Source organism: Capsicum annuum, chromosome 10 (assembly GCF_002878395.1).
Source record: "Capsicum annuum cultivar UCD-10X-F1 chromosome 10, UCD10Xv1.1, whole genome shotgun sequence".
Classification (NCBI taxonomy): Eukaryota; Viridiplantae; Streptophyta; class Magnoliopsida; order Solanales; family Solanaceae; genus Capsicum; species Capsicum annuum.
In genome coordinates this window covers 208,523,333-208,545,273 of record NC_061120.1, presented here as the reverse complement: position 1 = coordinate 208,545,273, position 21,941 = coordinate 208,523,333, and the positions used below count along the sequence as shown (strand labels likewise).

Below are 21,941 nucleotides of genomic sequence, written 5' to 3'. Positions count from 1 at the left end.
CAATTCTGACATAAACTCAACTAATCAAGACGCGATAATTATGAGAAGAACTCAAATACGCATTCAAACATACCAATCAAGTCATATCATCAAACACGCTAAAATAATAAAGAGTAGGGTTCAGAATTTGAACCTCCAAATAGACGATTTCTGTTGATAATAACGTTTAAGAGAGTCCGAACTAGGAAAATCCTCGACAAATCCCCAACTAACCAACCAACTCAGATATCAAGAATAGTAAACTCAAACAGGTTTAAACCCGAGACAGAGGAAATATCAAACAAAACGAGACCGAAGTTGCGAAAGAGACCGAGAAACCCGCATACCAAAACTCACCAGAGTTAATCCTACTCGCAGGAATCCACTCAAAAGAAACGACGCAACACTGTCGTCATTCACCGGAACAGTCAAACGAACAACGGATCTTGTGGTTCTCCCCCTCCTCGATGTTCTCTATTTCTCTGACTGTTTTTCCTCCCAAATCTTTCCACTTTTTCTCAATTGAGCTCGATCTCTCTCTCTCTCTCCCGAGCTCGGTCGCTCTTTCTCTTCACTCTCAATCTCTCTCTCTCCCGTCTCCCTACTCTCACGCCATTTCGGTGGATGTGGGTGTGATTGTGTGTGTGCGTGAATATGAGAATGAAGAGAATCAAGTGTTTTCTCCCCTGTTTTCTTTCACTTGTTTGTGTGTGTGAGAGTATGTGGGTTTTGTGGAGAAGATGAGTGGAGAAGAATGGTGTGTGTGCCTATGAATTCTGGTGCCTGGGAGTGTTTGTGCGTACTCAGTGAGGGTATATTGATGATGATCATGGAGAATTGTTCCCCTTTTGGTGTGATTCCAGTGGGACACGTGAGTGGGGTGACGGGGTAGGGGTAGGGTAGGTGAGGGTAGGGATATGGGGTGGTGAGGTGTCCACTTTTAATTGAAAAGGTTGTTAGGATAAGATTAAAATAAGGTAAAATTTGTTAAGGGTTGTTATTTTTGTCATTTTATGGAGGGTATAAGCACATAGATGAGTGTGTGTGGTAATGTGAGCTAAAAATGAATAAAATTGAATTTGAGAGGGACAAAATTAGGTATCTACAGTTTGATTTTAAGACTCTGGGCTCAGATTTCGAATCCGAATCTAATTAATCTAATTTTGATTTCAGATTTTTGTTGAAAGGTTGTAATTGCAACAAACCTTTGAGAATATGTTAAGTTTGAGGTTCATCTTTAACTCAATCTACCTATTAAACAGATACTTCGTATTTTCTTTCTTTGTTAAGTCGCATATTTTTTGTTCATGCATTTATGAATTTTTAGGCGAAAACACATTTATAGCAATTTATAAAACGTAATTCTTGACCTCTTGTCTAGGTAGCAAAAGTCTTGAAGACCCATTCACATCGCTCTTTGTAAGTTGCTTAATTATCGAGTGTCCTTTCTCTCTCTTTGTTGTTATCGCCGCCACCAGAATCATCGTCGGAGGTCGTTAAGGATTGTTCACCGTCGAGTCTTTTCTAGTCTCAATGAGCATTGAAACATTACGAAGCAATAATTTATGTCCCGATGTAGTCTTAAGCCTTACAAAGTTTGGTTCACAAATTTAAAGTGATTTTTTATTTGAAGCAAAATATTATCTCCAAGAATTTCAACTTGAGGGAAGGACCAACAGATCGAAAATTTACCAACCCATTCGACTCATGAATCACTACTTTTTTAAGAAATGAATAATTGTGTCAGAAGAACTCATGAACTTCGTCTGACACAGTTACAATCTCGAATAACATTACTTTTACATCCTTAAAATTGTCACAGGGGTGGAAAATATTTTAAAGGTGGTTGGTTGACAAACATTATGAAGTCGATTTTGTTGAAAAGAGCAACAAGTCTTTTTTTTAACGCTCCAACAACTAATTTAATGGGAAAATTAGGGATGATGGGACCTTTTAAATAGAAGATGAATTTTAAAAATAATTATAAAAAATTAATTACACGTGACAATTTTTAATTGGGGGTTGTAGCCAAATTTTCACATTCATGCGCATTATTTGCGTGAATATAAACATAGGCTCAAAATCGATTAAAATGATCCATTTACAATGGTCTCTATATAACTTTTGTGGGGTAATAAATTATTCGCAAAGTTAAGATGTCTTTTAACAAATTCAAAGGTCACTTTATATCCATTTTCTTAAATTATTAAGGTAGTGTTATGGTAATGATGATTGATGGTGATGATTATAAATGATGGTTAGTGATGATGATAATGATTGTGATGTACTTATGACTGATGACAATGATTGTGGACGGAAATGGTGATTGTGTACGAATTAAATCTATTAAAATAAGAAGATCAACGGAGGATTGAAAGTAAAAAAGGAAAATTAATACGTATTCACTTTTTATCAGAAAAAATGTATAAGGAAAAAAATACCATTTACTACTTATTCAAACTAAATAATTAAATATTAAGAATTATTAAAGCAAAATAAAAGCACATGACTTAATGCTGACTACGAGAGTTTAGTAGCGAATGGAAGAATATATATACACGATTTCTTTCGTATATGCACCTCAATTACACATGTACCTATTGAATTCTTTGTTCCTTTAGAAATTATGTCAATTGAACACAATTGCTTACGTGGTCCTGACAACGCGTGACATGTGTAATACACTCTCCATTAGGAGAGTGATAATCCTTAATTAATCAAAAAAATTAAACATAAAAAACTCAATCAATAAAAAAATTCATTAAAGAAATAGAAAAAAAAAAGGTCAAAGTCATCAACAGACACTCAAACTTGTTGCGAAAATTCACTTAGGTCCCTAAACTAAGGTCTGTTCCTATTAGACCCCTAAATCCCCCGAATTTTATTTCAATTGGGCATTTTTTTCCCTATCAGCAAAAAGGTCAAAGTGTGTGTTGCGCACACGCGATGACGTGGCAAAGCGAGCTAATTGAAAGCTGACACATGGCATTGTGGGTCCAATAATTATTAAAAATTAATTATAACTTTTTTTAAAAAAGTATATAAAAATGGCATTGAGGAATTATTTAAAAATAATTCTAAAATTATTTAAAAAAAAATAGATTATTTTTAAAAACTTATAATTTTTTTTTAAAATTGAAATAAATTATTAAAACATTATTTTTTTAAAAAAATTTATAATTTTTTTTAAAAATGAAAATAAAAAATGGCATTGATGATATAAATTATGAAAAAATAATTATAAAATTATTTAAAAAATAAAAATAAAAATGGATTATTTGAAAAAATTATAAATTTTTATTAAAAATGAAATAAATTATTAAAAAAATATTTAAAAATAAAAAATTAATTCTTAAAAAAATTATGAAACTTTTTAAAATGAAACTAAAAAATGGCATTGAGGATCCAAATTATTAAAAAATAATTCTAAAATTATTTGAAAAATGAAAATAAAAAACTGATTATCTTAAAAAAATTATATATTTTTTTAAAATGAAATAAATTATTTAAAAATTATTTTTTAAAAAAAGTTAATTATTAAAAAAATTATAATTTTTTTAAAATGTAAATAAAAAATGGCATTGAGGATATAAATTATGAAAAAGAAATATAAAATTATTTAAAAAATAAAAATAAAAAACTGATTATTAAAAAAAATATAAATTTTTTTATAAAATGAAATATATTATTAAAAAATTCTTTAAAAAATAAAAAATTAATTATTAAAAAAATTATAAAACTTTTTAAAATGGAATTGAGATCCAAATTATGAAAAAATAATTATAAAATTATCTGAAAAATAAAAATAAAAAACTGATTATTTATAAAAAAATTTAAAAAATTAAATAAATTATTAGCTTTTTTTTTAAAACATAATTATTAAAAAAATTATAAAATTTTTTAGAAAAATGAAAATAAAAAATGGCATTGAGGATATAAATTATGAAAAAGTAATTATAGAATTATTTAATAAATAAAAATAAAAAACTGATTATTTTAAAAAAATTATAAATTTTTTTAAAAAATGAAATAAATTATGAAAAAATTATTTAAAGAATTAAAAATTAATTATTAAAAAAATTAACTGATTCAGATCTAATGTTACCATTTTCTACTGTAGGTGTCTTACCAATATTTTTATCATCTTTGTCTAAATTAACCGCATCTACTTCATTTTCTTCTTGTATACCATAATTTTTCTGAGTTTCTAGCGGTGCCGGAGGCACACGGGTATATCTACTATTTGAAGTACCTCTACCGCTAGTAATTCACTTTTTACTACCACTACCGCTTCCGAGACAAAAAATTTTAACACCTTTAGTAGCGAGGTTTCTTAATTTATCCATAATATAAATTAAACTAAAAAAATTCAAAATACACAAATATAATAAAATTAAATATTCAACAATTAATAAACTAAATAAAAATTAAACGTAAGAGATAGAACGACAATACCAAATTTTGGAAGGATCCGAAAGTTGCGACTTTAGAAACTTTCACTTTTACTTTGTTATCGCAAAACTAAAAAGAGCACTTTAGGAAATTTAATATAATGAATGTTTGAGAATTGAGATTTGAGAGAGAATGAGAATTGAGAGAATGAAAAATTGTGTGGAAAATGATTTGAAAGTGTAGGGTATTTATAGGATTTTTTATGAGATTAAAAAATAATTTTAAAAGTATTTTTTTTTCTTTTTAATAAAAAAAGTCAAATTAGCCGTTTGGACCCAACAACTGCTAGTTTGGGCCCAACGGTCCAAAGCACAATTTTTTTTTTTAAAAAAAGTAAACCAGGTCGATTAACTGGCAGGCTCGGACCGGGTTTGATCCGGGCCGGGTTAACCTGACCCAACCAAAAAAATAAATCAACCTGGAACCTGGAACCTTACAACCCATGGGCTGACCGGACCGAATCAAACCGGAGCGGTTTCTCTTAAACGGACCAGTTTGGGCTGGGTTGGGCCGGTTCAACCCAACCCATTTGACAGGCCTCATAATTGATTTATTTTTTACTAATACTTACATAACTATAACCGCTACTAAACAAAGTGTTAAAGAAGTGTACATACAAGATATATATATCTTACCTCGCTCAACATAAACACTTAATAACGCTGCTGCTGCTGCCGCTACTGGAATTACCTTTTGAGGTCGTTTAGGATTGTTTACCGTCGAGTTTTTTCTAAACTCAATCAACATTAGAACATTATGAAGCAATAATTTATGTTCTGATGTAGTCCCAAACCTTATAAAGTTTATATCATAGATTTAAAATGGTTTTAATCGAAGCAAAACATTATCTCCAAGAATTTCAACTCGAGGGAAGGACTGACAACTCGAAAATTACCAAAACATTTGATTCATGCACCACTATTTCTTTAAGAAATGGACAATTGTGCAAGAAGAACTCAAGAACTTCACCGTTAAGAACTCAAGAACTTCATCTGACACAGTTACAACCCTGCGTAACAATACTTTTACATTCTTAAAATTATGCCACACAGGTGCGAGAGTTTTTAATTGTGGTTGACAAACATTATGAAGTCGATTTTGTTGAGAATAACAAGAAGTTATTTTTTAAGCTCTAACAACTATCTTAATTGGGTAGTTAGAGAAGACAGAATCTTTTAAGAGAAGACGGATTTTTAAAATAATTGAAAAAATTAGTTACATGTGTCAAATTTTAATTAAGGATTGCAAATTTTCATATTCGCACGCATCATTTCTGTGAATCCCAACATAGATTCAAAATCGATCAAAATAGGCCATTTACAATGGTCTATATAACTTTTGTAGGGTAATAGTTCGCCTGCAAAGTTAAAGATATTTTTAGCAAATTCAAGACAACTTCGATGGTCACTTTGTTTTTTTTTCTTCTTAAATTATTAAGATAGTGTTGTGGTAGTGATGGTTGATGGTGATAACTATAAATAATGGTTAGTGATAATGACAACTGATTATGATGATCAATGACATTAATTGTGATCGTGGATGGTGGTTAGGACGCACTAATTAAAATTTATTAAAATAAGACGATCAATAGAAAATTGAAAGTAAAAAATAAAAAATTATACATATTCACTTTTATGAAAAAATGTATAAGAAAAAAAATGTCATTTACTACTCATTCAAACTAAATAATTAAATTTTATGACTTAATACTTACTACGATTATTTAGTAACAGATTTTGAGATGAGTTATACATATATTGAATTCTACATAAGCAATACCTCGTTTGATAATGGATTATAAGGTAAGTTATTCTGCTATAAAATTAATGCCCTATTTGATTTATATTTTAGAAACTCGCATAACACACGTATACGTTATAAAGAAATTTACACGTCATTTCACGAAGGCTTGAAAGTGGTAACTAATACATGAATGATGAATCCTACATAACCAATACCTATGGAAAATAATAATATAGATTTCTCATAATTGGTTTGTTTTTTTCCTAATACTTTCGTAACTTTGACTGCTACTAAATAAAGTGCTAAAGAAGTGTATATACAAGATATATATCTTATCTAAAAAAGAAAGAGGCAAAAATGGATTTTGACTACAATATAGTAGAAATAGAAAATAAAAGAAAGTAAACTTAGGGTGATTCTCAAGTAATTCTTGCTAAGTATTTCACGTAGTAGAAAATGTGGAGATATTTATCAAATGGGCACTAAAATATGGAACAGAAATTGCCAAAGTCCCTTGTTTAGTTCCCTGAAACTTGGCCTCTCTCACTGTAAATGCTGCGATTATTTCTGTAAGTACTTGTTTTCAAGAATCTCAGAATTCTTTTTGGTAACATAGGTGTCATTTTCTTTCTCTTTCTAGCTAAAGCTAATAGCTTTACCATTTGTTTTACAATTTTAAGGCTTTCAATTCTTGAATGCTGTCTTCTTGGTTGTTCTTGGATTTGCTGCATTTGAGTCGATGGTCTTTTGGAAACAGCCTCTCTACCTTCACGAGGTAGTGGTAAGGTCTGCTACACTCTACCCTCCGTGGACCTCCACATGTGAGATTTCACTAGGTATGTTGTTGTTGTTGTTAAGGTTTTCAATTCTTGAAGTCTTTCTTGGTGCATTTGAGCCAAGGGTCTTTTGGGAACAACCTCTTTACCTTAATGGGGTAGTGGTAAGGTCTGCGTACACTCTACCCTCCATAGACCCCTCTTGTGGGATTTATCTGGGTATGTTGTTGTTAAGGTTTTCAATTCTACCTAGAAATGTGTCACTTGTTTCAGGGAAAATGCCAGTATTTCTTGTTTATGTTATCCTCTTGCTGCAGTTTTAATGTGTTTGTACTTTGGGGTTTCACAAGTTTCTCCTGATTATATCTGTTTCTTGTCTTCTTGTTTTTTTTTTTTCAATTGACAGACGTTATCAATTTACCATTGTCTTAGAACTTGCTATAGTTTCTGCAATTATAAGGTTTCAATTGTTTCAAGAAATGTTGATCAGAGGGGTTGTTCGAATGGTAAGCACCCTCGATGTCCAATCTTAAGATTGTAGGTTCGAGTCACCGGCGGAGAAAAAAGGTGGGAGCTCGTAAGGAGGGGTAAAACAAAAGTTCTATCTAGAAATGTTGAGAAGAGGGGTTACGCAGATGGTAAGAACCCTTTACCGTCAATCTTAAGGTTGTGGATTCGAGTCATCTAGGGAGCAAAAAGGAGGGAACTTTAAAGGAGGGGTTAAAAGAAAGTTCTATCTAGAAATGTTGACAAGAGGGGTTGCTCAGATGGTAAGCACCCTCTACCTTCAATGTTAAGGTTGTGGGTTCAAGTCAACAAGGGAGCAAGCTTTTAAGGAGGGTTAAAAAAAGAAGTTCTATCTAGAAATGTTCCGTTTGTTTCTTGGAAAAATGCTAGTAATGTATGCAGTTTTCAGCTTTCTCTGTTGCATTTCTGGTTTATGATATCCTCTTGCTGCAGTTTTGATGTGTTTGTACTTTGGGTTTTTATGGATTATCTGTTTCGTGTTTTCTTGTTTTTCTCAATTGACAGGTGCTGAAATAAACTTTTGGACTTTAAATTCTGTTTTAATCAAGTGGGATTGCCATATTTTTAGGGAATTTGCAGTTTAAGTTGATCTCTGATTTTGGGGCTTCTTGGGTATGTCTAGTAGTACATCAGCTGTCTAGATATGTTTGCTTTGTTTCAGGCAAAAATTCTAGTAACGTATGCAGCTTTCAGCTTTCTGTGTTGCATTTCTGGTTTATGTTATCCTCTTGTTGCAGGTTCAGTGTGCTTGTACTTTGGGGTTTTTATGGGTATTGTAGCCCCTTCACAAATTTGCGCATGAACTGAGGGTCTTTCGGAAACAGCCTCTCTACCTCCACGAGGTAGTGGTAAGGTCTGCGTAAACTCTATCCTCCCCAAATCCCACCTGTGGGATTTCACTGGGTATGATGTTGTTGTTGTTGAAGTCCTTTCATAAGTTTCTCCTGATTATATCTGTTTCTTGTTCTCTTGTTTTTTCCAATTGACAGGTATTAAAGGAAAATTTTTGACTTGGAATCCAGTTATAATCAAGTTGGGTTGTCATAATTTTGGGGAATTAGCAGATTAAGTTGATTTCTTGGTTCTGGGATTTTCTTTTTTTTTGAGTATGGCTAGTTGTACATCAGCTGTCTTTGTTCCTCTGGATACTCGATTGCGGAATGGGGTATTAACTGTTCTTGCAAGAAGACTTTGTCCTTTGAAAATGCAAGATGAGAAAATTGGATTCTTGGGTGTTAACCAAAAGGGTATTTCGAGTTGGCCACAGTTCAAGTGTTCAGCTAATTCACATAGGTTCAATAATTATCAAAGTAAAGACTCATTTTTGAATCTGCATCCTGAAATTTCGATGCTTCAAGGTGAAGGAAACAATACTTTCACTACCTCTAGACAAGAAAGCTCTAGTGGAAATGTCACTGAGAGCTTAATGGACTCATCAAGCTTGAAGAATTTCAATGAGGCTAAAATTAAGGTGGTAGGTGTAGGAGGTGGTGGATCAAATGCAGTTAATCGTATGATTGAGAGTGCTATGAACGGGGTGGAGTTTTGGATTGTGAATACTGATATTCAGGCAATTAGGATGTCGCCCGTGTTTCCTGAGCATAGATTGCCAATAGGACAAGAGCTCACTAGAGGACTAGGTGCAGGTGGTAATCCAGATATAGGAATGAACGCTGCCAAAGAAAGCAAAGAGGCTATTGAAGATGCAGTTCGTGGTGCAGATATGGTTTTTGTGACTGTAAGTTCAGCCTCTGTTTAGGACAATAAGTTTTAGATGTTCAGCTTTATGCTAACTTTACTTCGATGCTATGTCCTATGTTCTTTTACCCTCAGTTCTTTGTTTATATGATGTTCTAGGTTTTATATACTGTTGTATACGTTTTTTTTTTTTTCTTTCTTCGATAATTGATACTGCTTAAGTGATACAGTACATCTTTCTGGCTATCAGGAATATATGAAACTCATAAGAGATATTCTGGATAGATTCAACTGAAATAGATTCTCTTTATTGCATATATTCTACCTAGTGAATCAAGGATTATAAATTTCCAGGATGAACACTTGGCATCTCAACAAATCATTAGTTTGAGTTCTTAATTGAAGAGACAAGGTTGATACCGGCAGAAATGTATTAGGTGAACTTGATGCTGGAGAAGCTATAGCATCTGTGATGTTTAGTATATTTAGCCTTTAAAGCTCCTTCGGAATATGTTTCCTATTTCTTAAATAGGATGAGAAATGATTGGGTTTTGACTAGATCATCCATTCAAAGGGAGGAAAAAACTTTCAAAGAAGCAGGCTTGATATTTTCAGAATGCCTTGATGATCAGTCAGGTCTTTCGGTCATTTCCCTGAAAGAGATAACTTTATATTTTAGCTCAAGTGGCCATCTTAGATAACTTCAACCAAAACAATGCATGAGGAGATTTTCTTAAAAGCTGTATAATATCTGGAATTTACTGAAATTCGCCAGGTATGGGGTGGGACGGCTTAACTCTTCAAGTGAAAGGGATGAACTGAAATTTGTCAGGGGCGGCATAACATGGTGATTTCTACCTGAGAGACTTAATATCAATCTGCATCTATTCCCAGATACTATAAAGTTTAAATGATATCCTTAAATTAGTAAAATTTCTTAAATTGAACACATATTTACTCTATGTTACTGATCAAAAGGAATATTTTACTCCAGAATGGAATGTAAGTTTCTGTTTTGCCTCAGATTTTTGGATCTGAAACTTTTTAAGTTCACGGGTTATCCTTATGAAACTATGTACATGTAAGATTGATGCCATCCATCACAATGTATATTATCCAGAAGCTTTGTAAAAGTTAAAGACGGATGATCTTCATTTTGCAGTGTTCAGAATTAAATTCCCATTATATTTTTGGTCTTGCAGAAGGCATTACTTAGTTTAATTTTCCTTCCTTCTGTGGGCTCCAAAATGTTATGTGCAGGCTGGAATGGGTGGAGGAACAGGGACTGGTGGGGCTCCTATAATTGCAGGAATTGCGAAGTCAATGGGTATCTTAACTGTTGGTATTGTCACGACCCCATTTTCTTTTGAGGGACGAAGAAGAGCAGTTCAAGCTCAAGAAGGAATTGCAGCTTTGAGAGAAAATGTTGATACTCTAATTGTCATTCCTAATGACAAGTTGCTGACTGCTGTTTCCTTATCAACCCCAGTAACTGAAGCTTTTAACCTGGCTGATGATATTCTTCGGCAAGGGGTTCGTGGTATTTCTGATATAATTACGGTACGAACTCTGAGTTTTCCCACTCTTTTATTTCTGTTCTGCTCTCTGCATTGTTTGCCAAGAAATTGAAGTTAAGTATTGGAGGGAGGGGGAGGACGTATTTTGTCGTGGTCACATGGGGTCTTCATGTTTGTTAATTTGATTTTGCCTTTCTTTTGACAATTACTATATCATTTACGCAAGTCTATGCTAGCAATGTCAACATTTACTCAATTCTATGTTAAAAACTGTAGTTTCACCTAGAGTAGGTGATCATTTACTCAGTTATATCCTAACAATCTATTTCCATTACCAGTGGAGTGCATCTTAATTTTGTTTTGATTTAGTGACACCGAGTAGGTGATAAAACTGTAGCGCTTATAAGCTGTTAAATATAACTTTAAAGAATGACATTTACATCCAATTTGGGATACTTGCTTTCTAAGCACGAGATGAACCTAGCATATTTGCAATTAAAAAAGATCTTATTTATGTTACGAGGATTCCAGAAATTCAACTAAGTTTTCTGCCACTACTACGTACTTTTCTATACACCAAAAATAAAGATACCCTCCATTGTGTTTGTTACTAACAATGTAATTTTCTATGCTTATGTATCACTATAAGATTCTGAATCATACCATATGATCTTTGTGTGGATTTGTAGAGCAATGAATCTAATAAATTTTGTTTGACTTGCCCAAGGATGACGTATCTGTTCCCAGATGTCCATTCATCTTCTTTTTATGCATCTGAATCCCGGCAGTGTAATATGTAGCTTTGTTCTCAGTTTTGATATTGTCATCTATTCTTTGCTTATGGATGAACCGAATTCACTTTGAAACCAGTGCTCTTGTTAAGTGGGTGAATATGGTGGTCTGTATTATTTATTCACAGTATATCTACATGAATTCAGATTCCTGGACTGGTAAATGTGGATTTTGCCGATGTGCGTGCTATTATGGCAAATGCTGGTTCCTCGTTGATGGGAATAGGAACTGCTACGGGTAAGTTCAGGAAGCTATTTTATCAGTTGTGGGCCATCACTTTTTCTTGGTACCATTTAATTCATAATTTTGCATAGATGTAAGGTGACTATGAATATGATGATGCAGCCGTATGTGTAACATACGGAGCCTATACCTCCGATATTATTTATTATCTGCACTCCAAAAGTCAAAAGGGATTAAACAAACAAAAGTGGATGTGTTGTAGTTGTTCTGAACTAGTCACACGTCTAGGAGTTCCTTAATGGCAACATTTTAACCAAGATAAAATTGGGTTCTATTGATGAAAGTGGAACGGAAAATGCAGGGAAAGTGAAAATGGTCTTTTACTTTATGGTAGAAGCATTTCTCCCATATTGGTGGTAGAAAGAAACTTTCAAGAGCTTAAATGTAGAAGCACTGGGAAAAAGACATGCCTCGCGCTGTTGTTTAAAAATTATTTAATCCAAAAAATTCTGACCTGGAATTTTTTCCCTTCATGTGCGAATCAATTTCAAACTAGTTGAGGTCGGCTATATGGATGAATATTTTACATCCATGTATTCTCTGACTATGTGATCCTTAAACCTCACATTTAGATAATGTGATATGGGAAAACAGATATATGTTTTTAGCTGCCAGCTAGCATCTGAGCGTAATGAAGTCATCCATCAATTTACTCTAGAAAACCCTGAACCTTTATTGACTTCCTAACTTTGGTTTTTAAAAAGATTTATTACAATGAGAAAGTCGAGTTGCGAAGGTTTATTAAATTGATAAACTATTTTTAGTAAATCTCTCATCCTTAGTTCTTGTTTTCTACTTCATTCTGCTTTGCATCCTCAGTTTTCCGATAGAAGTTAGTTATCAAAACAAAATGAAAATTCCCGACAGAAGTAGGATTGCCGAAATAACCATCTAAAAGAACCTTCTCTGAGTGGGTATGCTGCCATTGCAATATTAATTTGAGTTCCTTCAATATAAGTAGTGAAAGATGTGGCTAATATCACGGGCATAAAATGGAGGGTCCAGACTGTAATTAGGAGAGTAGTGGCTGACCACTTGCCACTGTGACTAGCAGAGATAAAAATGATGGCCATACCCTTTTCAAAGATGATCTGCTTGAAGAAATATATCTCCCACCTAAAATACCTTTAACTAAAGGTATGGAAGACAAGAAAAGAGTTTGGGCAGGCATGGAGGGATAAGGTCTGGTATGGACTTCAGGGCTGGAGGTTGTAAGGGAGCTGATCATCTTCAGGTCCAATAATGCCGGAGATCTTGTAAGCATAAGCAGTTGACTCCATTTTTACCTCAATCCATAACAGTAAAAGAAAAAAAGAAACTAAGATGAGTTTCTCAATTTTACTCCTAATTGGAAGAATTTTCATGAAAAACATATACTTCACCGAGATAGTATTTTTTTCTCCCCTTTTCTCACAGAAAAAAAAAAAAAAGTGAAGCATCTTTTAGGCTGCAGATAGCTGAAAGTGATTCTGTGATAGTTTTCCCTATTAGGGGTCGTTTGGTAGAGTGTATAAGATTAATGCCGAATATAGTGTATTAGTAATACTTGCATTAGTAATGCAAGTATTAGTAATGTTGGTATTAGTTATGCAAACGTTATTTCTTATATAGTGTTTGGTTCGATGTAGTAAAGATAATACATATTTATATAATTTTTATAAAAAATAGTTTTTTACCAAAACGCCCTTCTTTCCATTAAAACCCCAACTTCAATTCTTCATCACAATCCTCCAAAGCTTCTCCTTTTTCCTCAAAAAATTGTCAAGTATAAACAATTTCCAGAACTTCATCAAAAGTAGACATTCAGAATTCTTCAGTAAATGCAATATTTTACTCTTCCATCGAAAGTGATAAAGGTAAGTTGAAAGAGAAGGAAAATTTTGATGCTAATGGAGAAGTTTAGGAAGTGATGTTGTTGAAGATCTTTGATGAAACAAAATAATAGAACAAAAGAGTGAAGCACAATTGATGGAAAAAACAACTATTGTTTGATTAATTGGACGGAAGAAGGAGAACTCGAGAAAATTATCGTTGCTTTTCCACTTCGAAAAAAGATGATGATATACTACAATAACAAATGAGAAGGTCAGTCTCAATGGATTCATCAATTGCTACAAATATAGGACTACAAATGCTTGTGTTAGCAAAGGGTGGAGGTGAAAAAAACTCTGTTGAAACAAAAAGAAATGAGGAATCAAGTTCTTCGAATTCAAGAATCCAAAGGGTCATGGACACTGGTGCTTCAATGAAGAGAAAGAGGGACAATGATTTGAGGGTAATTTTGTAATTTATTAAGTTAATACATGTGTTGGAGACTTTGTATTATTAATACATGGAAAATGATGTATATTGGTAATGCACACTTTAATACACAAAAGTGTGTATAACTAATGCAAGTAGTAGTTATGCATAGTCTACAAAAGGATACCAAACATGCTACTACTAATACACAAACCATAATGCATGTATTATATTTTTAATACACTCTACCAAATGACTCTTTAATAAGTATCTGGCTTCCTCGACTCCTGTGGGCCTTTACTTCTTTCTGGAAGTGCTGATTTTATGCATATTCCATCCTTGTTTTGACCAAGATGCAAAAATATCTCATATCCTTATTAGAAAGCAGCTAAGTTATGAGTTCTAGCAGGTTATATGGAACAATAGTCAGATCAGGATACCAGATATTTTTATGGCCAAATACAATCTCTCTTACCTCTCAAGTAATTGGCTTTTTCCAGGGAAATTATTTCTGTTGAGAATGTATTATAGGACGTCTTATTGTTGAGTTGATATTGCAGGGAAGACTAGAGCCAGAGATGCTGCATTAAATGCTGTTCAATCTCCTTTGCTGGACATCGGCATAGAGAGAGCTACTGGAATTGTGTGGAATATTACCGGTGGTAACGATTTAACATTATTTGAGGTACCTGCTCTGCTGCCCACCCTCCCCCTTCTCTCTCTCCCCTTCCCCGCAAAAGGTTTTTACTGCTTTTAGTTGTACAAGTCCTTTTCATTAATTTCCCAGAGGGATTGTTTTCCAGAAATGGAAAAAGAGTAAAGAACAAAGAGAATCTTTAATTAATGATGCATGGGTGCGGTTTAGTTAGAAAGTTAAATGGCCTATGCTTCTGGTCTTACCTGTCTGCCCTATTTGCTACCTCTCTTCAGCTGCGATGGCTGCTTTTCAATGGAAATGTCATATAGCCACATTTCCATCACTGCATCCCTTTCATGTTATGCATAGTGATGGTCAGATGAGTCATTTATCCACAAATTATGGAATCAAAGCATTCTTACTTCAGATGCACCATTATTATTTTTGAACCTCCAGATTCACAGAAAGTGTATTGCGATTAGGCTTTAATCAGATGCATTCACAATATTTTTATGCTCATAGACACTTCATGGATGATGTTAATTCATGACTTATCCAATTTTTGATGTCTTCTCTTACATTTACATTTGCATGTTCCTCTGGCACTTCTCTAGGTAAATGCTGCAGCAGAGGTTATATATGACCTTGTCGATCCAAGTGCCAACCTCATTTTTGGAGCTGTGATAGACCCATCATTAAGTGGTCAGGTACGTAAATATCTCCTATCACAAGTATAATATTGCTTTTGTTAAGATGATACTATGCTGAAATCACTAGCAAAGATCCATATGTTTGATAATCACAAAGGGCCCGGTCTTGGACTCTCGGAAGCTTCTAATACTTAAAACAGCATAAAAGTGGGGTCGATAGTAGAACCCGAAAGCTGAGGATAGTAACAGTTGATTTCCTTTACTAAGAGAAAGCTTTCGCAGTTGATTTCTCTTTCATAACAAATCTAGGGGGAAAATGAAATTGGGAAAAGGCAATTGGTCACAGTAGAACAACTTGAAAGAATTTCTCATGCAAAGTATGTACTTCCAAGAAACAGCTTACAAGGTCAGAAGTCAAACATTGATCAAGTATAGGGAAGGCTTTCTTTCTAATTGGTAAATCAATGTTTAAAATTGGACACAGTAGAACGACTTGAAAGAATTTCTCATGCAAAGTATGTACTTCCAAGAAACAGCTTATAAGGTCAGAAGTCAAACATTGATCAAGTATACGGAAGGCTTTCTTTCTAATTGGTAAGTCAATGTTTAAAATTGGACACAGTAGAACGACTTGAAAAATCCATGTTTAAAATTGGACGGAAACAAAATTGCCTTGTTCTTACAACAACATACCCAGTGTGATCTCACGTGTGGTTCTGGGGAGGTTTGTGCATGAAGACCTTACTCGTACACCGTGGAGGTAGAGAGACTGTTTCCGTAAGATCCTTGCCTCGAGTAATGCATATTAAAGCAGTTTGAAAAAGAAAAATACAGAATTAAAGAAGACATAGCAAATAATAGGGAAAATATGACATAGCATTCAGGAAACACGACGGAACAGTAACAATAGCAAATAATGCGCTAGAAAAGGAAACAATGGGTGGTAACAGAAATCGTAGGACGAGAAACTATGAGAATAATACTACTACTACTCGTATGAATGGACAAACACATGTGATACATAATTAGTGCTCCAATGAATAGATCCATCAGTTGCTACATTGCCCTTATATTTCCACACCAAATGTTTATCTATGTTAGTTCTATGGTGAACACAATTAATTCTGGTAATGATACAACACTCACGAGGACTGTGTCACTTGTCAGTATGCATTACTCATAATCTTTCTACTTACTGGTTTCAATCTCTCTTTCCCCGAACCCTTGACCACTATTCATCTTGGATCATGTTCACTCAAGTGATTATTATCATGATGCAGGTCAGTATAACACTAATTGCCACAGGTTTTAAGCGCCAAGAAGAAAGTGATGGGAGGCCCCTCCAGGTATTCCTCTCTTCGGCTTCTCTTTGCATGTTCACTCCTCTTGCAAATTACGTGTATTGATGGTGGGTATGTTGTATAATTTGTTTCATTGTGTTACAGGGAAACCAACTAGCACAGGGAGATGCCAACCTTGGAATTAACCGACGACCATCATCCTTCCTGGAAGGTGGTTCAGTAGAGATCCCTGAGTTCCTCAGGAAGAAAGGAGGCTCTCGCTATCCTAGAGCTTAAGTCAGTCCTTGCTTTTCTTGCATGTATATATTAGTCTTTCACCCTTTATAAAACGCCATTTGTTTCCTCTCTATCTTTTAACAAGATATAATGTTTTCTATGTACAGGATCTCGAGTATGCTTCAAGTAGTGACCGTCTCAGGGGAAATGTTAATTAATCCAACGCCTTCTTAATACATAAATGTTCTGCTTTTCACTAGTCATGCCCGTATATATCGCTTCTTTGGTGGTCATTGGTATAAGCTGGAGCTTTTTACAGCATGCTATGGAAGAACAATCAGTCGATAACCTTGTCATACATGAGTACACTGTTAACGATACTTGCTGTGTCCGGGTGTGTTTGTATGTGCACGCGCACATGTTTTAGGATCAATTTTTCATCTACAATGTATGTCAAATGTGTCCTCTCTCTCTATTGTTGTCACGTGGAAATTTAGTGAGTTGAAGGACTATTTTCTTCATGACTGCAATGAAGAGACCAAACAAGAGTCCCTAATCTTAAAGCCATTTTCGTTTTTAATGAAAAGATAATTGATTATCCACCGCAAAGTTGAGATACTAGTAGAGACCAATATTGTTAAAAGATCAGTTGTATTAAAGGATGATTTGCACAAAAGGGATACTTTTGAGTGACTATTTAAACCTATCCCCAGTTTAGAGATTTATGCGAAAATACAACAACGAACTAGTATAATCCCACAAAGTGGAGGGATTTGTGTGAAAATGGTTTTTCTAAACAACATACCAAGTGTAATTTCACAAATGACATCCCGAAATAATCTTTTTTTAAGTTTAATGATAGAACTTGTATTAGAATATGTTATGTTTGGCAATCGCCAAGTGATAATATTGATATGACATATTCAACTCAACTTTTCTTTGGGATAATTCATAAATTATATTAAATCGGTATAAGACTTTAGAATTGCAAAAAAAAAAAAAAAAGGAAGCCGAACTGATAGATTTCAAAATTGTAGCACGTAAGTTTGATATTTTCGAATTGCATAACTTTGCAAGTAGTAGTTTATGAGCGCCAAGCTTTAAATACTTCCTAGGGTACTAGAATTAACATATAAACTCAATAGTTAGCAGTACTGCCAAGAAAAACAAAGTTTTCCCATCATTTGTCTAAGAATTGATGACTAAAAATTCCATGAATTATCACGATTTTAGGTAAATTTCATCCATGGTCACTTGACTTTGTATCTATTACGCAAAAATTATTTTTATTTCATTTAAGCTATGGTCATTTAACTTTACTCCGACCATCACAAAAATCACTATGACCGGATTTTATAATATTTCCATCGGAAAAATGATGTTACTCATATATAATTCAAGTGAATATATAATAATAACTCATATTTTGACCCTTTTTATATATGCTCAACCCAATTTTTCTTATGGGTTATTTAATGAAAGAATACCAATTTCTTAATAGATTAGATTACCGAAAAAAAAAATTTGGTTGATATTTTTATGAAATAAAATTATACTTATATATATTCTTAAAATCCTCTAAAATTGAGACATGTGTGTTGGTAAATTATTTTTTTCCTCTAATATTATGGCATATAGTTGGCAAAGTTATTTTTCTCCCTTTAAAATTGTGACATGTAATTGATAAAATTATTCTTTTCATACATTCTTTTTCTTGCCACTTGAGTCTTTGCATTCAGTGTATCATAATAATATGATAAACTACTGTATTTATTGAGTTTGTCTTTGTATTTTTAATTGTTTGACTAATCAATTAATTCTCTTAAAATTTTCATTATAATATTCAATTTCTGATAAATTACATATTATTTAAATAATTTAATTGATAAATATAAAAATTAGATATCCTATAATTTCTTTATCTATTAAAGTACTTATATTTATAACTTTTATTAACAAAACTGTACGTTAATATAACATTATTTGTACAAACTTTGACAATACTTATTTTATGACACATTAAAAAGATTTTATTTTAAAATTATTTTTAGCATGTTGATTTATCTTCAAAGAATTAAAATAATATTTTTTAAAAAATAATATCATACATATATTTCTATTTTGTGTGTTTTGAAAAATTTATCTTGTTTATTACTCTTTTTCGATGCACCTCTTTGGTAGATGGATGCAATATTATGAAATGTTTCATAAAAATATCAACCAAATTTTTTTTATGTAAATAGTCTTCATTAGGTAATCTAATCTATTAAAAAATTTGTATTCTTTCATTAAATAATCCACAAGGAAAAATTGGGTTGTGCACATATAAAAAAGGTCAAGATATAAGTAATATATTATATATTCACTTAAATTAAAATTAAGAACTAATTAAAGTTGACACATTATTTTTCGATGAAATTATTATAAAATCCGATCATAGTGACTTTGTGATGATCAGAACAAAGTTAAATGACCATGGATAAAATGAATAAAAGAAAAGTGATTTTTGCGTAATAGATACAAAGTTAAGTTACCATAAAATGAAATGAATGAAAGAAAAATGACTTTTACTTAATAAATATACATAATTAAGTAACCATTGATGAAGAAATTTACCCCACGATTTTATAAGCTCTATGTCTTGTTTTTATTATTTTCTTGTTTATTTTATTGTCTAGTATTGACTTAGAACAATTCTTTTAAAAATAATGAATGTAATGATAATTTGAGTACATCATTCATTTAATATAATAAATTCAATGCTATGAAAATACATTGAGAAACAATTATTATAATCAATAATAAAGATAATTAAAAATTAAATGATAAATTATCTCTAATAAGTGTTTATTTTTGTACATGGATAAATAAAAGAGGTAAAAAAAAAAAAAAAAGCATTTATTTTGCAACAAAACTATTAAATAGAGGGTTCAAAAGTAACTTACTCGTAACATATAATAAAAACAAAAGGATCAAATTTATCATATTTATCACTCTCCAGTCTCTTCTACCATCTTCTTTCCAAAGTTTCTACACAAACAGAGCGCCGGCAAAAACACAGAAAGTCTGGTACTACCAAAAATCAGTATGGAAACAGCAACTCGAAAGAGCAGCAAAGGGGCTATAGAAGGGCTTTATAGAATGGTTATGCGTAGAAATTCAGTCTATGTAACCTTTGTCATCATTGGTGCTTTCCTTGCTGAACGAGTAATCCAATTCTTTACGTTTACTTTGGGAGGAAAATCGAATCAGCTGGACCTTATATTCATTGTTTTCTTAAAGCATAATACATAGATAAAGACACTTCAACTTTGGTTTGCAACTTTAAGTATGTGCATCTAGATAAACTTAACTCGTCTCTCTTCGGCTTATAAAATAATTATTTAGACACTTTGAAAATTTGAGGCGTGAAAGGAACTGAAGCAAAGGTTAAAGTGGGATAGACAGAGGGAGTGTTAAGTATTGTAACTACTTTTCCCATCAACTTTTACATGTACATTTTAGAAAATCAAAAGATAATTTATTACTTAGTTTCTAATTTACCTTTTATGATTAACTATATTCATGTCATTTCATTTATTATTTCTTAAAGGTTGTGCCATGTCAATATCAACCAAGTAAAAATGGACGGATGGAATAATATAGATGATAAAAAATGTGTTCTTGTTACATTATACATCTAGATTAAAGATGATTAAAAAGGTAATCTTGTTGCATATACACATCTAGATTCATCGGTGAGTTTGAAGAGTTTTCAAACTCTGGTTGATATCTTGTATGATTGAAATAGCATAGGAACGCGTCAAAAGTTTGTCTAATTTAATGCCATTGTTCATGTTCTTGTTTCTTTTCAGGCTGTTGATTATGGTGTTCGTAGGCTTTGGGATAACAATAATGTAGGGGTGAGTTTTCATGAAATTCATACTATTAGCGTTTCTTTATTTTTTTTTTCCTTAATCAGTTAAAGAATACTATATATACTTTCGTGTATGCATTCCTACTTATCTTTTTTTTTCTAACCTATCGTTAAGATTTTTGCACCACCTAGCATTAATTATAATGTCTTCTTGATTTTCTAAAATGACGAATATTTTTGCTAAAATGACAGATAAAAAGAACAGAGAGAGTTTGTATAAGTAGTCATATGGTGTAGGAGTAAATGGAGCTGCGAGGGGAGTAGACCAAATGGGAGTAAAGTTGAGTTTCTCTCAGTTGGTGGAGTAGTCTACGCTCCCTTATTTTCTTTTGGTGTAAACAGGAAGTTCGTTGTTGTATGGATGATTGGGCGGAGTTTGTAGAGAATCACATCATGTAGATTCTTTACCGGTTGGTATACCCCTTGTACATAAGGTCTATTTTTCCGTGTTTATGAATGAAAAACATTTATTTGATTCAAAATGAAAAAGGGAAGCAGCCTGAGTGTGGAATCGTTGAAGCCTATGTATGACACTTTTGCAACACTATGACTTCGCTGGCTGTACAATAAGAGATTAGATTGTCTTCTGGCTGAACTATTCTTTTGTTGGTTACATAGTGAATGATATTTGCTACGTTGAATCTAACTATGAACCGTGTTCATTTTCTTCAGAAACGGTATGAAGACATCCCAGTTTTGGGGCAACTGGAATCTGAAGAATGAATTCCTCTTTCATGATGACTACTTAGGTTTGGAATTTCATCTGATGTAATAGTAGCTATATGTGCTGTATGTCCAGAATCATGTCACTCTCTTTCTGGATATGATGCATTTATGTGTAACTTGGAGATCCTTAGATCTATGTAAAAAGTTTGTTGTTACTATTACTTGCACCATTGCCAAGAAGTATTTGAACCAAAATTCTCTTCTCAACTTACATTGCCTTCCTGAGCTATTTGATGAATCCAACAAGAAATTTCAATCATGCATATTTTTTCTAAGATTTTCTGTATCTTGTATATTGATCTATCAATAGACTAAATCTTTTTGTGAAAGTGTCAAAAGTTTGTGTTGATGAGTTATCGGATTCAAATTTTAGCAGAGGCAAAAATATTATGTAATTCCTTTTTTTTTTTTTTTGTTATTCGATGTTTGTGTTGGTGGGAGGTGGAAAGTATTCACGTGAAATTAGTCGAGGTAGTGTAAGTTGGCCTATTGTTGGTGGATAGCAGATATCTTGCAACATTGGTCG

The 21,941-nt window shown here is 32.8% G+C and overlaps 2 protein-coding genes across 7 annotated transcripts; both read left to right on the top strand.

Annotated features, from left to right (window-relative positions):
* The first annotated feature begins 6,538 nt into the window (after window positions 1-6,538).
* LOC107843652 (cell division protein FtsZ homolog 2-2, chloroplastic) lies at window positions 6,539-17,382 on the top strand. Of its 6 annotated transcripts, none has more exons than XM_047397283.1 (11): window positions 6,580-6,743; window positions 7,983-8,090; window positions 8,216-8,326; window positions 8,468-9,216; window positions 10,437-10,736; window positions 11,632-11,722; window positions 14,530-14,654; window positions 15,221-15,313; window positions 16,537-16,602; window positions 16,702-16,833; window positions 16,941-17,382. In XM_047397283.1, the coding sequence occupies exons 4-10, from the start codon at window positions 8,587-8,589 to the stop codon at window positions 16,831-16,833; spliced, it is 1,437 nt and encodes a 478-aa protein (XP_047253239.1). In that variant the 5' UTR covers window positions 6,580-6,743; window positions 7,983-8,090; window positions 8,216-8,326; window positions 8,468-8,586; the 3' UTR covers window positions 16,941-17,382. The 6 variants fall into 6 exon arrangements, with proteins under 6 accessions (XP_016543486.2, XP_047253239.1, XP_047253241.1 ...); XM_047397285.1 differs by having other exon boundaries at window positions 8,216-8,331; XM_016688001.2 differs by lacking the exon at window positions 7,983-8,090.
* Window positions 17,383-19,593: 2,211 nt separating this feature from the next.
* LOC107843651 (cytochrome b-c1 complex subunit 9, mitochondrial) lies at window positions 19,594-21,623 on the top strand. The gene is made up of 3 exons (XM_016687998.2): window positions 19,594-19,980; window positions 20,628-20,675; window positions 21,362-21,623. Exons 1-3 carry the CDS (start codon window positions 19,861-19,863, stop codon window positions 21,410-21,412), a joined length of 219 nt encoding a protein of 72 aa, XP_016543484.1. The 5' UTR covers window positions 19,594-19,860; the 3' UTR covers window positions 21,413-21,623.
* The last annotated feature ends 318 nt before the right edge of the window (window positions 21,624-21,941 follow it).

Excerpts from the sequence above, each read along its gene's own strand:
- LOC107843652 (XM_016688000.2), top strand. The coding sequence starts at position 8,587 with ATGGCTAGTTGTACATCAGCTGTCTTTGTTCCTCTGGATACTCGATTG. Across the intron at positions 10,737-11,631 it reads GTATTTCTGATATAATTACG|ATTCCTGGACTGGTAAATGT; the intron begins GTACGAACTCTG and ends ACATGAATTCAG. Across the intron at positions 15,314-16,536 it reads ACCCATCATTAAGTGGTCAG|GTCAGTATAACACTAATTGC; the intron begins GTACGTAAATAT and ends ATCATGATGCAG.
- LOC107843651 (XM_016687998.2), top strand. The coding sequence starts at position 19,861 with ATGGAAACAGCAACTCGAAAGAGCAGCAAAGGGGCTATAGAAGGGCTT. Across the intron at positions 19,981-20,627 it reads GTGCTTTCCTTGCTGAACGA|GCTGTTGATTATGGTGTTCG; the intron begins GTAATCCAATTC and ends GTTTCTTTTCAG. Across the intron at positions 20,676-21,361 it reads GGGATAACAATAATGTAGGG|AAACGGTATGAAGACATCCC; the intron begins GTGAGTTTTCAT and ends CATTTTCTTCAG.